Source organism: Lissotriton vulgaris, chromosome 1_1 (assembly GCF_964263255.1).
Source record: "Lissotriton vulgaris chromosome 1_1, aLisVul1.2, whole genome shotgun sequence".
Lineage (NCBI taxonomy): Eukaryota > Metazoa > Chordata > Amphibia > Caudata > Salamandridae > Lissotriton > Lissotriton vulgaris.
The window spans coordinates 2,102,524,099-2,102,542,826 of NC_141685.1; the positions used below are offsets into that span (position 1 = coordinate 2,102,524,099).

Consider the following 18,728-nt stretch of genomic DNA (forward strand, 5'->3'; position numbering starts at 1 on the left):
CCATACTGCACTCTCTCAGGAGCCATGCCGCCAAACTCAAAGACGAGAGGTTGGGGGTGCACCATCTGCCCCCCGAACTTCGTGAGAAGGTCCAGCCGGCACTGCAGCCGTATGTGAGGAAGGAGAGACTGGTGAAGCAGGTCCGTGAACCACCACTGTCTGGGCCATTCCGGGGCAATCAGGATCATCCGCACCCTGGACTGGGAAAGCTTGATGAGCACCGCCGGAATCAGGGGAATGGGTGGAAAAGCGTACAGAAAGCTGTTTGACCAGTTGATCCATAGTGCATTCCCCAGAGTCCCCTGCTGGTAGTATCTGGAGGCGAAGTCTCGGCATTTGCTGTTTTTGGCGGTGGCGAACAGATCTACGTCTGGTGTCCCCCACCTTGCGAAGACTTCTCCTGGTACTTCGTCGTTTATGACCCATTCGTGGTTTTCCTGAATCAGTCTGCTCAGTGCGTCCGCCTGAACGTCTGCAAACCTGGCAGATGGGTAGCCGTTATCGTCAGTCCTCTGGCTAGAAGCCAGCACCAGATCGCCTGCGCCTCCTGCGACAGAGTACGTGATCTGGAGCACCCCTGCTTGTTGAGGTAATACATCGTGGTCGTATTGTCCGTCTGTACAAGCAGAGGGTTGGTCTGGGAGGACGGATGAAAGGCCTTCAGTGCCAAGTGAACAGCTCTGAGTTCCAGGAAATTGATGTGATACGTGGACTCCGTCGGGGACCACGTTCCTTGTATCTGTAAGTCTCCGGAGTGGGCCCCCCAGCCGTGGAGAGACGCATCAGTCACGATAGTCTGTGTGGGAATGTCCTTGTGGAAGGGAACCCCTCTGAGGAGATTCTTCGCTGAACACCACCACTTCAGAGACTGAAGAGCATCCAGAGACAGTCGGGAAGACCCCTTCCTCTGATCCCACTGATCCTCCAAGCACTCCTGCAATGGTCTCATGTGCAGCCGTGCGTGTGGCATGAGGAAGATACAAGAGGCCATCGACCCCAGTAGAGAAGACACCGTCCTCACTTTTGTAGATGGAGCGGTCATAAGAGCCTGAGCCTTCCGAAGGAGTGATAATCGTCTCTCCTCCGAAGGAGACACACTTGCTGACAGCGTATTGATAGAGGCTCCCAAGTACTGTATGCACTGGACCTGAGTCGGGACAGACTTGGACATGTTGATGTGCAACCCCAGCCTGTTCAAGAGAACGCACGCCTTCTGGAAGTGCGCTTGAGCTTCCGAGAAGGAGGAGGCCTTGGTCAACCAATCGTCCAGGTACGGGTAGACAAACACCTTGTTCTTCCTCAGGTGTGCCGCTACCACTGCCATGCACTTCGAGAATGTTCTGGGCGCAGACTTCAGCCCGAAGGGCAGTACTGTGTACTGATAATGATTGGCGCCGACTTGGAATCGCAGGAATTTCCTGTGTTTGTGTGCAATGGGCACATGGAAGTACGCATCCTGTAGGTCTATAGCACATAGCCAGTCTCCCTGTTGCAGCTGAGGATAAATCTGATGCAACAATAGCATGCAAAATTTCTCTCTGCGAATCCACTTGTTTGCTTGTCGCAAATCCAGAATGGGCCTGAACTCGTTCTTGTCCTTCTTGCGAACCAGAAAGAACCGTGAATACAGACCTCTTCCCCTTTGAGACAGAGGTACGTCTTCTATCGCCCTTTTCCTTAACAGGGTATCGGCCTCCGCCTGGAGCTCACGCAGCTGAAACTGCAAAATGACCGGTGGAATTGCTGGAGTCGGGCTGGTGAACCAAAGACTGTATCCATTGCAAACAATATTCAGCACCCACTTGTCCCGAATAATTTTTCTCCACTCTGCCAGAAAAAATTGAACGCTTCCCCCCACCGGAGTGGGTAACGGATGCAGGGGAAGTAACCGCTCAGGGCCTAGACCCAGCCGGGCCTTTGTTCGCCACTGCGGACTGCTGGCCGCCTCTGCCCTTCTGGCGCTTCTGGAAGGGCCTCCGGAACTGCTGCTGCTGTTGTTGCTGCTGTCCCGAAGCCTGCCCTCGCCCTCTGCCTTGTGCCCCGAACCGTCTCTGGAACTGGCGGTAGGTCTTCTTCTCCTTGGGCTTCTCCAACCCGACAGCCCTCAGTGTCTCGGCCTCCGCTTTCATGCGGGCCATCTCATCGTCCGCATGCTTGCCAAACTGGGTTTTCTCCGAGAAAGGCAGGTTGGCCACCCGTTGTTGAGCCTCTGGCTTGAGAGATGTACGGCGAAGCCAGGCGTGGCGCCGTTGGTTGACACCATGGCAGTACCCATGTGCCGCCAGAAGAGACACATCAGCAGCCACGCTGATGAGTTGGTTTGACACCAACATCCCCTCATTCAGGATCTCCTGAAAGTCCTCTTTCTTCTCTCAAGGAAGGAGCTCAGCGAATTGCTGGAGGGACTCCCATAGGGCCTAATCATATCGCCCTAGCAAATCAGCGGCACTTGCAGCCTTCATTGCAGTAGACGCCGTCCCACAGACCTTCCTGCCCGCCGAGTCTAACCAGCGGCTCTCCTTATCAGGAGATACTGTAGACGACGGGGTGGTGGCATACTGCTTCCTAGCCGCCGTCACTATGACTGAGTCCGGTGTCGGATCCATCCTGAGAAAAGCCGGGTCAGAATCTGGCGCCCGGTACTTCTTGAGGAGCCTGGAGGGAGCCGCCTTCGTTACCGCCGGAGTGAGAAAAAACTCCTTGGCGGGCTCTACCAATCCTGGTACTAGAGGCAGCAACGGTCGAGACAGGTGCTTTTTATGTAGCGTCTCGAAAATCACGGACGTCGTGGGCGTGGGCACCGTCACCGTGATGCCCAGCTTAGCCGCACCCCTCAGTAGAACCTCTTGGAATGAGACGATGTCGTTCACTGGCGACCCCCTCGTCCCTGGGGATTCCGACAAAGTCTGCGAGTATTCCCTGGTCCTCGAAGAATATGTGTGGGATCTGGACCTGCGCCTCCTGTGGCGTCGTCTTGATCTCGTCGACGACCGATGACGACTCCACGATCTCTCCCTTCGGCCGGAGTAAGAGCACCATCTCCTCGGCTTCGGACGCTCCACAGGTCTCAAAGGAGCAGGTGACTGCGGCCTAACCGGGCGCCTCGGCTGAGGAGTCCCCTTATGCGGCGTCGGGTACCGTGGTAGTGAAGCCGTCCTCGGCGGAACCACAGGCGGTCCAGAAGGAGGGTGCAGAGGATGGGAATGAGGCGGAGGCGGTGGTGGAAGCGGAGGCGGAGGGGGAGTCTGCAGCAGAGTTCCTTGGGCAAGGGCGGAGGAGGTGGAGTCGACCTCAGCTTAGGAGGTGTATATACCTCGGAGTACACAGATCCCTGTGAATCCCTCTTCTTCTTAGGTGGAGGCGACGGAGAGGCCGTGTCTCCTATCGGCGAACGTCGCCGGCGCGCCCCAGCGGACACAGAGGAATACCTGGTGCCAGAACTCCTCCTGCACTTCCTTGGCATCGAAGAAAGTCGTCTCGACGTCGAGGAACGCCGCCTTGACGTCGAGGAACGCCGCCTTGATGTCGACCGGCACCATCGTCTCGACGTTGAGCCTCACCTGGACGTCGAACGTCTCCTCCGCGACGGCGACGGTCGTCCTCTCGACGTCGAACGTCTCCTTCTTGACGTCGACTGTCTCATTCTCATCTCCTCGACGTCGAACGCCTGCGAGTCACCAACGGCGGTGTCGCCTCGACGGCGAGCGCCGACGCCGGGCCGAACTCTCTCCACGTCGATGACTAGATGACGCCGAGGACTCAGTCGACGGCGATCCCGACGGCGGCCTGGTCAGTCCCCTCGACGTCTAACGTCGACGTCGCTTCGACCCAGAGCCCTGGGGAGACGGGGAACAGACTGCTGTCATCCCTCTCGAAGCTGTCGTCGATGCTGTCGACGCAGGCGGAGGATGGGGACGCTTGCTGGTCTTCCTGCCCCTGGGATGCCCCCCAGAGGCCTCAGCATGGGCAGATGGAGGATGCCCAGACCCACCTTGTGCCTTCAGTCTTCTATCTTCCAGGCCTTGGAGCCTGATCTTCATTCTCTATCTCAGGTTCCTGGAAGAGAAGCCCTGGCAAATGTCACACTCCTCCGGGACATGAGATGAGGGAAGGCAGATGATGCACACCTCATGTGGGTCAGACTTGGCCTTCTTCCTCGAACACTCTGGGCATTTGTCAAACAAAGCAGGCATTTTGACAAATAAAAGAGTGCTCAGAGACAAACACAAGAAGAAAACACCAAAGTACTTCAAATGAAAGCACTCAAACACTTGAAAAAGTGAAAAAAAACCTCTAAAACCCTTAAAAAGGGAGAGCTCAATGCTCCAGGGTCCTGCTAGCAGGAGCCGGAAAAAAGAACTGAAAGTAAAAGGGACCTGCTGTGCATTCTGGGATACTGAGAGAGTTCTGGAAAGTTCTCTTAAAGGCACAGTATCCTGTTCTGAGCCACATAATGGCAGCATATGGGTCTTGTCTGTCCACTCCTTCCTCTGTATCATTCCAGAGGCTTTTGCTGGTAAAGGAAAGTTTTTCTCTGTGGAGAAAGCTGGACAGGCTGTGCTGTTTGTGGTTTTTTTGGTGAAATTTTTTGTTGAAGTACTGGACAGTGTAGCCTGTGGATATAGGCTGCATTATCTGTCTTTAAATTCTCTCTTAAGTGTCTGTGCAGGTCTGCATTTTTTGACAACTTTAAAGATTATTTTTGATTGCTCCGGGGTCCACGCACATGGGCAGGACTATTCACTAGATTATGACTATACATAGAGATCCCCTACTACAGAAGCAGAATTTCTGGTGAATACCAAACCGAGGGTACCAGCGTTTTACGTGGTGCCCAAAATGCATAAACCCCAAAGAGCCCCACTGGGGCGCCCGATAGTTTCGGGCATTCAATCATTTTTGGAGCCAATATCCCAGTTCTCAGACTTCTTTCTGAGGGAGGGTGTGAATACACAACCGTCATAAATTCAGGATACTTCCGATATCCTCCCGATACTGGACACCATTGATTTTGACCCGGAAAAATAATTTCTGGTCACGATTGATGTGAAATCATTCTAAACAAGCATTCCCCAGGAAGCCACGCTGGTGGCAGCAGCGAGTGCCCTGGGGAATTGCGAGTGGTTCTATGATGTCCCTCAATCATTTGTTCTCCAATGCATGGAAATAGCATTGACAAGGAATTTTTTCGCATACAAGGACCAATTGTAATTGCAGGTCACGGGTACATTGATGGGGCAACTTTTGTCCCCAGCTTGGCCTGTATTTACATGGGACAATTTGAGGCTGGGTGCATCTATCACTCTGTGAATCTCTTCCAGACCAACATCAATCTCTGGAAGAGATTCATAGATGATATTTTATGCATTTGGACTACTGGTGAAGAAGAAGATCTCAAAGCCTTTTTAAACTGGATCAATAATTTGGATCCTTGTTTGAAATTTACTTGGACCTACAGTAAGACATCAGCGGTCTACCTTGACTTGGACATTCATGAAGAAAATAACAGACTTCTAACTAATGTCCATCAAAAGCCCACTGACGTGAATTCTCTCTTGCATTATAGATCATATCATCCTCGTGCATTGCGCGACAATCTGCCAGTGCGGCAGTTTCTGCGTTATCGCAGAAACTGCTCCAGTGTAGAGAAGTTTACAGAACAGTCAGAGGGACTAGCTACCAAATTGGAACAAAGGGCAGATCCCCCTAAAGTAATTCGCCAGGCCAAGAAAAGAGCTTTGAATACTCCAAGAGCTGCCCTCCTGGAGAGGAACAAACTAAAGAAAGGCGAATGCATACCGGTGATCACTACTTTTGATCCCTTGTCTACCAAAATCTGGGGAATAATAAGAAAACATTGGCACATACTTAATACAGCTAGCATGAAAATGCCACCCCCAAGATTTGCATTCAAACGTTCCTCCAACTTACGGAACAAATTAGCCAACACCCGTCCTGTAGTCAACACCCGGGAAACAAGGATACTGTCAGGCCATTTCCCCTGTGGGGGCTGTTCGGTATGTGAATTGACAGCATCAGCGACAAGTGTGACATTGCTGAATGGCAAGACTTGGCATCTCAACAGATTCAGTAATTGTAACACCAACAATGTTATCTACAGGCTTACCTGTCAGTGTGGTCTCCAATGTATTGGTTTGACCACACGGAAGGTAAAAGTGAGAATACAGGACCATGTGAGCACCCTCAAAGCTGGGAAACTGTCCACTAAGCTGGTGCAACATTTCAAGGAACAGAAACATCTTCACAAAAACCTAAAATGGGTTGTACTTGAAAAAGTAGTGGGAGATAGACATAACATGGAATCACGACTGGCGACAAAAGAGGCACAGTAGATTTATCAAGAGGGAGTGGATCAATGGGGACTGAACGATGTCATTGAGTGGAACAGGACTGGCACATGAAGGGACACACATACAGGTCCCACTGTACTCCGCACACTTACATTGGGGCCAACCATTATCCAGGAGTAGAGATATGTGAGTGCAAACAAAGATTTTTTCACACTGAAGCAGGTTTTGAGTGGAATAATATGAGATCACCACATTAGTTAATAGGGCTGTCAACAGTGCCCACCCGTCAGGGGATACATCTTGGGGCATTTACAGCTCTAATTGTTATGTCAATTTTAATGTTAGTACATCACATAGCCTCGGTCAGGCATCACTGAGGGTTTACACCTCACGAACCACTAGATATAATTTGCAATGCCCTTGAAATAAATAACATATGAGTTACCACATGGCCTCTCCCTTCCGTGTCACTGATGGTATGCCACTCAATATCCCATTATACTATGAGATCTAACCTGAACAATTTTGCACCAGAAATAGCTCCGATATAAGAACAAATGGAGAACTAAGAAGTAGGAGTTGTTCATGTACTTTGGAGTAATGCAAACATTCTATCGGATGACTCATAATACAGTGTATTAATGATTTACCCAGCGCGGTAAGGAGGTGTTAAGATGGTGCCCAGATTAGACTCTAACTCAAAGCCAGTGTCAGTCTAGATCGCGGGAAGAGTTACTGCGAGATTTCACACCCGGAAGCGAGATGCGCCCCTCTAAATGAAGGCGACGCGCCGAGTGGACGTTAGTAAGTGATACACGCTCACTGTACCAGTAAGGAGTAGGGGTTGGGGCTATATGTGGGTGAGCGGAACGGACCGAGATTAGCATATTTTCCTTGTCCCGAGGGCGTTGCAAAGTGATGTGCAGACTGTGGCATTATTGAAATACACAATATTAATAAGTACTGCGCATAGCAACTCTCCTCCATTTTTTCTGTTTACGATGTTTTTGCTGTATATTGCTTTGGGCACTGTGCCACTGCTGATCAGTGCCACAGTGCAAGTGCTCCCTATGTGAAATTGATGTATTGATTGATTCCATGTTTGGCTTATTTGGTTTACTGTCAGTCCCTAGTAGAGTGCACCAGGAGTGCCAGGGCTTGTAAATACAAATGCTGCTAGTGGGCTTGCAGCACGTGTTGTGCCACCCACAAGAGCGGCCTAGTAAAAGTATGTCTAAAGGTCTGCCGTTGCTAGACCTACGTGCAGTCTGGTACTGTCACACGGGCTGCGCAAGTACACCTACTTGCCAGTCCCTAAACCTTCCCTTAACTTCATGTTAGTCACCCCTATGGTAGGCCCAAGGGCAGGGTGCATTGTAAGCCTAAGGTAAGACAAGCCTGATGAGGTTGGCATGTCCTAATAGTGAATTACAGCCATATTCGTTTTTCGCTATTGTAAGGTTACCTGCTCTCCATAAGTTAGAATGGGCTGCCAGGATTATTAATGGTATACTCTTAGAGGGCTCGGGGAGCATGGTGCAATGTCGAGGTTGGTATCCCTGAACTCAGGGTTTAATAACGCATCCGTTTGGGTGGATGGTTTTTAGACTCTGTGTTTGAAAATAGCACTTTTAGAAAGTAGCTATTTTCTTGTCTGACTGTCTACTGGTCTCTGCTGGTTTGGTGTGCGTGTGACTGTAACTGGGTGGTTCCAGAGGTCTGAATGAGTCAGTGTGGGGTGAGTGGGGTATTTGCATTGAGAGTAGGGGAAGAGTAGCTCCTGATAGCCTGCCCTGCCTGACACAATGCTGGCTCCACCTCCTGCCAGGCGACTGATGGCTCTGTGCCTGCCAGGGACGATCCTGGCCCCACCTCCTACCGGGCGACTGATGGCCCTGCCCCTGCCAGTGACAATGCTGACTCCACTTCCTGCTGGGTGGCTGAAGACTCTGCCCTGCACAGTGAATAGGCCAGGTGCCTCGGCCTGGCAACACCCACAACAAACCCAGGATGGGGGGAAATTCCCCTGCATGGACAAAGGGATCAAAGCAGAAAAGGGATATAAGAGAAGGACCCCCTGAACTGAGAATTTAGATCACTTCTGACAAGGAAACCTGAACCAAGGACAAGAAGCCTGCTGATCCAAGGACTTGCCTACCCCTTCTGCCAGTGTGCTGTTTGTTGGGGGAATCCTGCAGTTACTTCTTTATTTTTGCCAAGGAACCAGGAGAGAGGAACTGAGTGTGTACTCTCAAGCTTTGCCAAGGAAATCTCCAAGGGTTGGAAGTGTGCCAGCCTCCGGTTGAAGTCACAGGGTTAAAGGACTTCATCATTTGCTAAAAGTGCTTGTTGCTGGAAGCTGAAAATCCAGCACCTCTGAAGAATCCGGCAATCTCGACGCAGACGGACGCCGCCGAATCCAGCTCAACATCGTGAGTGCAGCTCCCGTGTCCCGCACCTTCGCCGCCGGGCCCGATCGACGCTAGTAGCGAAGCCGCTACCGACGCCTCGACACCGAGCCCTCTCGACGCCGTGAGCGCTGCTCACTCTTGCAAGATCATCATCGACATTGACGACGACGCCGTATCCTGTTTCGCCTCGTGAGCGCTGCTCCTGCCTGACATCTGTCGACGCCGCTGCAGATCGCCCCGACTCCGAGGCCCGATCGACGCCGAAGACGCGACGCTGGACCTCTCGACGCCGCTGATCATCGTGTGCTTCGCTTTTCCAAGGTACTGTGTTGTGGGGGTCTGTTGCGACTCCGGGCTCGACGTAGCGCTCCTCGCGGTCGACGCCGAACCTTTGGATTAACTTTGCCTCGACGTCGTGTGACTCCTGTGGGGGTTACATTGTTGCCAAGAACTGTGATTTAAAGAAGAAGAGTTGCTTTTGTTGCTAAAGACTTTGGGCCAGATGTAGGTAAGTATATTTTACTGATTCATAAATACCGAATTTTACCGAATCGGTATTTATGAATCGGTAAAATAGAAGGGGGGAGATGTAGAAAGAATCGGTAATAGAATTACCGATTCTGTAAGAATCGGTATTTACCGAATCGGTAAATACCGATTCAGTAATGCCCATTGATTCCTATGGGCATTGAAGCCCATAGGAATCAATGGGCATTACCGAATCACGAATGTTGCAAGGGTGCAGGGGGTGTCACTTTGACAACCTCTAGCACCCCGATTCCAGCCATGTGTGACATGTGGCACACAGACATGCCCTAAGGGCATGTCTGTCTGTCACATGCCATAGGTGTGCATGCACACATGTGCATGCACACCTGGAATCGGTATTTTACCACCCAATTGGATTGGGTGGTAAAATACTGATTCGGTAAGGCCTGTGGGACTCAGAAGAGTCCCACCTACATCTCAGAATTACCGAATCGGTAAAAATACCGATTCGGTATTTTACCGATTCGGTAAATTTACCGAATCGGTAAAATAGGCCACCTACATCTAGAATAGCCATTTACCGGTGGGTAACGGCCGAATCGGCCGTTACCAGGTCGGTATATGTCGACCTACATCTGGCCCTTGGTGCTAAGAAGAAACCGTACTTGAACTATTATTTTTCCTTCCAAGAGTATTTATTAAGATTGTGGTATATTTTTGTCGTTATTTGGTCTTGTGCTAAGCCTTATATAAACATCCTTATTTTTATAATACTACTGTGTCGTGTCCATTTGTAGTGTATTCACTTTATTACTGTATGTGGTCATAAATGCTTAACGCACTGCCTCTGAGATAAGCCTGTCGGCTTTGCCAAGCTACCAAGGGGGTGAGCAGGGGTTATCTAAGTGTGTGATCGCCTTGCCCTGACTAGAAAAGGTGTGTCCCTATTTGTCAGAAGTGTATACCTCTGCCAACTAGAGACAGCCGGCTCTAACAAATCCCTAATGTGAAAAACAATAGGAAGGTTTTTAGAAGAAGGGCTGTTTTAATGAAGTGACTTCCATGGGTGGCCACATATACCATAGCCATCGAGCAATTCATTGGAGCATAAGGTAAAAACACACCAAAGGCGGAAAACTGCAGCAAGGCATGGTTTCTTGTAGTTAAGGTCCCGGGCCGTTGCAATGTTACATGCAGACTGTGGCATCAGTAAAATATGCAATTTTAATAAGTACTACGCATAGCAACCTAGACACCCGGTGTGAGCTATTTAATCCCCAATGTGAAAAACAGCAGTAAGGTTTTTTGAAGAAGGGCTATTTTAATGAAGTGCGTTCCTTGGGTGGCCACATATACCATGACCATCGAGCCATTTATTGGAGCATAAGGTGAAAACACACCAAGGGTGGAAAACGGCAGCAAGGCATATTGGGGCCAGATGTAGGTTGCCATTTACCGACCGGTAACGACCGATTTCGACCGTTACCGACCGGTAAATGGTCATTTGTGATGTAGGGGCCCTATTTTACCGATTCGGTAAATTTAACGAATCGGTAAAATACCGAATCGGTATTTTTACCGATTCGGTAACTTGCAGATGTAGGTGGGACTCTTCTGAGTCCCACAGGCCTTACAGAATCGGTATTTTACCACCCAATCCAATTGGGTGGTAAAATACCGAATCCAGGTGTGCATGCACATCTGTGCATGCACACCTGTGCCATGTGAAACACAGACATGCCCTTAGGGCATGTATGTGTGCCACATGGCACACAAGCCTATAATTGGGGTGCCAGAGGGTGTCAAAGTGACACCCCCTGCACCCTTGCAAGAATAGGTAATTACCGAATCGGTAAATACCGATTCGGTATTCCGATTCGGTATTTACAGAATGGGTAAATACCGAATCTTACAGATTCGGTATTTACCTAATCAGAATTACCTACATTTCCCCCCCTCTAATTTACCACTTCTTAAATACCGAATCGGTAGAAGTGGTAAATTAGATTTACCTACATCGGGCCCATTATCTTGTAGTTAAGGTAAAGCTGTGTACATTCTCTTGACAGGCTGACACAAAGCAGCACGAGGAGTATGACCATATGAGTGACAAAGAAGGGGGCCACCGGTATGCCACAGGCGGGCATCCTAACGGTAACTCAATGTTCAGGACTACATAAGTGTTGAAATACTAATGATCATGTTGTGGCCTTTTTAAGGTGGCACTCACTGTGTAGTGTCTGTTTTTAATTTCTTTCCCCAGGTTACATACATATGAAACACGAGCAGTGTGGTGAATATTGACCCTCGCCCTGACGAAATTGCCAAAATCTATAGGCAATGAAACATGTCGGCCCTCTAAAGGAGTTAGAAGGCAACACAGTGTCTTTTAAAGTGAGTAGCACCACAGCAACGAATAAAGAGGTACAGCCAGTGAAGGCTTAGCTCGTTTTTAATTTTAAATAAAGTGGCCCTGAGTCATAGGTCCACTTTATTCTGGGTCATTATATAATTGCACTAGGGAGACACCCCCCTGTAGCACTAGCAAACCTAGTAGAGGTGAACATTTTCTGTTTCACTATCACTGTATAATTTTCCTTTTCTTTTGATGTGGTATGCTGATGATGAGAACCAGAGTCCACTGGTGAGAACCAACCAGTGGATTTCCATGATGTTGCTTCCGTGAGGCATTTAACTACTTCTCACATTTGTTCACACATTTATGGTGATTTCTTCTTCTTCTTACGGATACACTACACAACAGAATAGGATTTATGCAATGGGAACAGAATATATTAATATTTTAAATTGAACAGGGATTCATGATGAGGGACACAGGAAACATATTGCCCCAGTAGCACACCTAAGAGAGGGTGCCACATCAGACATTGCAATCCATATAGAACTGTTCAACAAATAGCATCAGGTCATTTAGTTGTGCTGAATTAATGAGTGGGGGGTTGACCTGATTGCCAGAACCCCTGTAGCTCCATGTTGTAGATAATACTCTTTCACATAAGCCTATTCATCATTATGTTTACCATCTGCCAATTTCCAGATATAGAAGAAATTTAGATTTGTTCCAACAAGACAGTGCCAGTATATGAACTGCAAGGCTTGACTTAAACCATTCATTATGCTTGGAACTGTTGCTGCGGTTTCTAGTATAAGCAATAGTATTATCTGATGGAGAAAAGTATCAGTCAAAGTAGGAAGAGCTTATCCTACTGATGTCCTGTAAAAGGGTTGGTATGTGTTCATGGAGGATGCAGGAAACATCTGTACCCCTGTGTTACAATGGTGGTGGCTGGCAGATATGCACTGATGCTGTGTAGGTTAAGAAGAAGGTTTAACTGAGTTGAAGTGAAGCATGTACAAATATAATTATAAACAGGCAATCCGACTAGCAGTTGATGTATTTGGTTGCTAAGCCCAGGTATCCCTTTGGTGGTAAATGACAAACAGAGAACCCTAAGCCCCTACATGGTACAAGAGATTGTGAGGAACCATGAGGGTCAAAACGCTGCACTTTGTCTTGGCTGCAGTTCTTGAGCACCAAAGAATATGCAGTTGAACTAGACACTGAACAATAACTTGTGATCTCTGAGAAATAATTATGAACCTATTAAAAATTGGGTTTCTTATTAAGGTGTGGAGAAAGCCTTTCCAATCAACAATCACAATCCTTACCAGGGTGAACTACAAAAATCACTAAAATAATCTGTGCTTAACCATCTGGTAGCTTGGCACAAACGCAGTAAGGCTTAAACTTAGAGGCACTGTCGTAAGTAATTATGCAGCACAAAAACAATAATAAAGTAGAAATACAACACAACACATCCTGGAGGGAGTTGGGGGTAATATGTATAAAAGACATTTATTGTTGCTGGGGCTGACATTGGCTAACAGGGACATTGCAAGAATGATGAAAGCACTGGTCCCACCTTCTCTGTCGGCATGGCAGAATTGTCTTGACTTTGGTATGGGATTGGAGATTGCAATATTTAAGGCCTGGAGATGCCCACAAAACCATCCCAAGATCTGGAAGAGATGGGCGGACTATCAGGGACTCTAACTGAATCCAGTGCCTCCTGCGGATGTCTCGATATTGGGATAATCATGCAGGCCTGCAGGGTGAGGGACCAACAACATAGATGAAATTCATTTATTGGAGTGGGTGATGTGGTGGCAATCAAGACGCAGGTGTGGAATAGTGCAACGGGCGGGGGGGTTTATGTTTATGTTATCTTGTTCTTCACGCTTACAATTCTGAAAATATATAAACTTAATGTCAATGTCATTATTCTGCATTGTATGCTATGGCAGATGTCTTCTGTGTTAAGGAGCTCTACACTGTGTTTGACATTTGACACAATAAAATCTGTTTATAAAAAATATAAAATAACACCACAAGAAAAAAAACACAACATATTTAGAAAAAAAATAAAAGAGTTAAATGTAATAAATTATTTGACACCAAAACGGCAAAAATAAGTAGAAGCAGAGCTATGAATTTTTCACGTTTTTTAGAAAAACTAGCACCTAAAAGAACAAAGCGACAACCGCTGGCGTAGAGTCGTGCATGACCGGGGCAAAGTCGAAGTTATGGGTGACCCTGATGCAGTGCAGTTTAGATACAGAAAGTTGATGGGCCCGGTCTCGGTTTACATTCGGAGTTAGAAGACAATTTGAAGAAAAATGCCTGAGAAGATTAAGTTAATTGGGGCAAGGCAGCCAATAGCGTCCGAAGAGGCGGTATTGTTGTCAGAGAGCCTCTATACGAAGTCGCGGTGAAGATTATATTCTAATAGTCACATTTTTGAAAGTCGAAAATTTCTAGTGGGACGAAGCTGCGGGCTGTAGCCGACGAGAGCTCTAAGAGGCCTGATACCCCTTCTGCGAGGAGCCGCTGAACAGTATTTGCTGCTATGGAAAAGAACAAAGTTGGAGCTACAGCGAAGTCAGGTCGCACGGCGATGCACCTCAGATAGATTGGAGAGCAATTAGTCACGGTCTCCTCTTAGTTCTCAGGCACTTTTTAACTCCATATTTTCGGAGTCCCAAGTTTTGTTTTTTTGTTGTTTGGGCACCTTGTGGAGCATCACTTCAAGCAGGGTCCAGCTAAAAATTAAAGGTTGTTGTAGCTTTTTGAGTACTTGTAGCTCAGAACAGGAGGCCAGACAACTAGCCATGGGAGTCACTCTGGTAGTCACTGGTCTCAGCAGCAATGCAGTCCAAAGCAGGGTTGCCCTTCTGAAGTACAGGGCAGGCCATCTGAGTTTCCTTCACAGGCCCAGAAGTGAACTAAAGGGCCAGCTTTGAAGTGGAATAAACTTCTAGAGTTTTCCCCCACAGATGGCTCTGGAATTTCCTTTCTTCCTGCCCTGGATCCAAGGGGTCTAAGGTGATAAATGGCTCATGTGGATTCTGTGAGAGTGCGCTGAGGCAGCTCAGTTGAAATGGAAGTGGAGCAAGGAACAGCTCTGGTCCACACATCCTTGCAAGATGGCCCATCATGCCAAAAATTAGCTGCCTTTTGTCTCACTGTCTGGGAAGGATACACTGAGGTCACCTGCCAGGCTAATCACAGTCAGGTGACCAAGGACCCAGGCTGTTGGCACCAAATGGTTAAGACAAGAAAATACCAATTTGATAAAAGTGGCATTTTCAGAACTGTGACTTAAAATCGGACTTCACCACTAAAAAAGATTTCAAATTACAATTCATTCGAGTATAAACATGACACTTCTACCTGTTCCCAAACAAACATTAGCACTTATTACATATAATAAGGCTACCCAATGATATCCTATGGAAGAGACAGGCCTCACTGTAGTGTAAAACTAATTTAGGAGTTTTTCACTACCAGGACATGTAAAACTTAAAAGTATGTGTTCAAACTCTTTAAATGCAATGCACCTTACCCTTAAGGCCTACCTCAGGGGTGTCCTATATGTATTAAAAAGGGAGGACTAGGCCTGAGAAAAGCGTTATCTGGCAAATTGGCAGTTTAAAACTGCACACAGGCTGCAATGGCACAACCGAGACATGTTCGAAAGAGCTACTTAAGTCGACGACACAATAAGTGCTGACACTAGCAGCATTTCATTTACAGGCCCTGGGTACATGTTGTACCACATTATTGGGGATTTGTCAGTAAATTAAATGTACCAATCAGGTGTAGGCCAACTGTACCATGTTTTAACCGCATCGCTGCTGCGGTGATTTTTGCGCTGTGCGGCATTTTTTAAATTACCGCGATACATGACGACCTCAGCTCGTCATCCGCACACGTCACCCGTGGCTGATGACGAGCTGAGCTCGTCATCAGCATCGAAGGGGTTAATGAGTGAGCACAAGCAATTTAGCACTGGTTAACAGTGGCAAAGTGCACGGAGTCCTAAAGCCAATAAAAACAAATTTCAGAAAACAGGAAGGAGGTTGGCAAAATGTTTTGGGAAAGACGACCCTGAGGCTGACTGGTCTAATAGACCCCAGCCTAAATGTAAGAGGCATGTGATAGAATAGGTTTATCATAAATGAAAAAAAATTAAAGTGTCAAGATATTATGCTGGACAGCATATTTAGGAGACCCTGAAAGGAAAGGAACCTCTTGAAGATAGTAGAAATGGCTAAAGTATTTTTTTTTGCAAAAGCAATCAAGGGTTCCTGAAGTATGTGATGTGCATGGCCATTCTATTGTTGCTTCCTAATCAGGAAGCATTACAAAAGCAGTCAAGTAAAGAGAAGGAGCATTCAAGACAAGCCCATTCTAATGACACACCATGGGCTATTCAATTACCATAATCTGATATTTTTCTTCTATCAAGGGGTCTTATTATGAGTTTGGTGGTCCATGAACCATCTACCTGCTGTTGCAGGCTGACCACCGCAAGCTCAGCAGTTCGACCGCCGTATTACAAAGTGGGTGGAATGCTACTGCACAGATTGCGGCTGAACCACTGACACCGCCAGCACACCGCGGACTACAGAGATCACGGTTCGGGAAAAGCAGCGGCCATATGGTAGTACAGAGGAGTTTAACCACCATAAGTATTAGGAGTTGAATCAGCCAACCGCGGAGGTTGGACCACCAGCTTCAAATTGGTGTAAACAAAGGATTACTTCCCTGTTCTTCCCATTAGAGTTTGATGTGGATCCCATTAATCAGGTCCCCCCTTCATAGCAGCATCTTCATCTAGCAGCATCTTCACCCTGAGAATTACGACCCTGTTTACGGCGATATACAGGTTAGTTCTTTCTATGCCATATAACAATTGTCTGGACTGCCCACATATGGGTCAGACTCCGGCAATGGGTAGAATTATATTTTTCCACATCTATTATGCATATGTGTGCATTCTACACATATGCAGTAGAAATGTTCACAAAGTCACTGATACATATGGAAAAAAAATCACCACCACCACAAGATCTCTGCAGCCACACCATCAACATCATGCTAAACAGCACTGTGGTTTACTGGCGGACGCGGCATTCGGGCGGTCGGACTGCCAAACTCGTAATGAGGCCTTAGGTCTTGTGCAGTTTTATTCAGTGTTCCTGGGGATGTGTTGATGGCAAGCTTTATTTTCTGTTTCAGGAATATTAAAGAAATGTGCATAGTTTTACCCTTTTAGAAGATATTGAGAATAAGAGCATCCACGCATAAATCATAAGGAAGATTGCTGTGTCTCTGGTGGTTGTACAGACAATTAAAATAGTGGTTAAGCTATTCCCACAGAACGTGGAGTGTTCCATTTAAGGCAAAACCTTCCTGTAATATCCTTGTGACAATTTTAATAGTTTTTGGTGCCTTTTGTACTCAAAGGACCAATATAGGTTAATTGGCATAATTTGCTACATTTGCAGGCAAGTTTAAACCATGAAAATAAGACTTCATAATAATTTTGAAATGAATTGTAGAATACAACAGAGTTGGCATAGACAAATATGTAGTGCTTTTTAGAAATTACTTTATGAAATTCAACATCAATTATTTTTAAAAGAACATTATTTTAAACAGTGCATGAATAACAATGATAAAAAGGTCTGATGAAGCTTTACTGAGAACCTTTGCCCGAAAGACAGGGCATCTGAGGCCAAGCGAGAGACGACCAAGAGTGGGTTCTGGTGTAAGACTTATTATGAAAAAGAACAAGACCATAACCATTTTACCTGTAAATGAATACAGTAATTAACATGCAGTGATGGTGACAAGCATAAAGTATGACACACATTCACACTTGGAATTAAATAAGGATATGATCAATGTATTTCTTCTTAGCAATAATGACAAGTGTTTGAAATAGAAAATACAATCAAATGTTAGCTTTCTCCCTGTCCAGGAGGACCTAACTTTGACATCCTTAGGGGAACTGGCATGTCAGTGCTGAAGAAGGGAACCATGTGTGGCAGTACAGCTCTTGTGTTCCAGTGTTTCCCAGAAATTACAAAATGTTAGCTTCCCATTACTGAGATCTCGTAAATAGTTTCAATAGGTCCCAAGTAGATTACTGAGTTAGAGGAAGGCATACCTTTATAATTTAAGAAGGTGTTTCTCTTTAATTGAACCTAAATAAAATTAAAGACAAGCTCCAACATGCCAAAACCACCAGAGAAATACTATTGTGTCTAGACTCTTGTCTGGGGGCACTAGCTATCCATTAACATTTGCATAGTATAAGATCGCCACGAATAAATATTCTACAAAGATTAAGCTACTTGCCTCAAAGTTATTGCTTCATGAATTCTGCGGTACAAGTAACACTCAACATACAGCCAAGGTGATTTAAACCAGCTTGGAGGTCCCTCTTCATTCATTAAAGTTGTCTGATATTCCAGATACTGGTTCCACAGGTCTTGATCAGGAAGCTTGTCGGCCAAAGGAATTATTGGTTTGTCTGTTTGCAGTTCATTTCGCAGTTTAGAAAGAATGGATATCGCTTTCTTTTCTGCATTAATACCGTCCTAAAATAGAACACAAAATATTGAGAGTGTGTGTGCACATACATTCTATATAATATAAGAATAAGCATACTTATTATTTATAAAAGATCAATAAACATATCAGCCTAGAAGATAATGCCACAGTATGTCCTGAATCAGTTAACATTTTGTATTCATACCAGGTATTTCTTGCCCAACATCTGAGCACTGTATCTGTGGACTGGTGTCAACAACGTTTTAAGACCTACCCTATTCCTTGTGAAACAGTAAATGAAGCCACTGTATTCCTTTTCTTGTATTCACAGATGACACCAACCATAACTTGTGACCAAACCATAAAATGTTCTCAAGTAATAAACATAAAACCTATTAACCCTGTTACAGCAGTATCCTCATATTATTACTGTATGTTTGCTACCTAGAAATAGACACAGTCCTACGTCTTAAAATTAAACACTGAAAATGAAGGGGCTGGTTAAATGGGCAACTCTCTTTGATGAGCAAATGCCTTTTTTCCTCAGATTGGAACTGGGAATATCACCTACTTTTATTTCAATACCTAGTGTTT

General features: G+C 46.5%; 1 protein-coding gene across 2 annotated transcripts in view; it reads right to left on the reverse strand.

The window, feature by feature from the left end:
• DCPH1 (damage control phosphatase 1) overlaps window positions 1-18,728 on the reverse strand; it is a 251,403-nt gene that overhangs the window by 54,604 nt on the left and 178,071 nt on the right. For both annotated transcript variants that reach the window (XM_086921320.1, XM_086921328.1), the window contains one exon: window positions 17,940-18,181. In XM_086921320.1, the coding sequence (XP_086777446.1) occupies window positions 17,940-18,181 (242 nt within the window). The remainder of the gene's footprint in view (window positions 1-17,939; window positions 18,182-18,728) is intronic.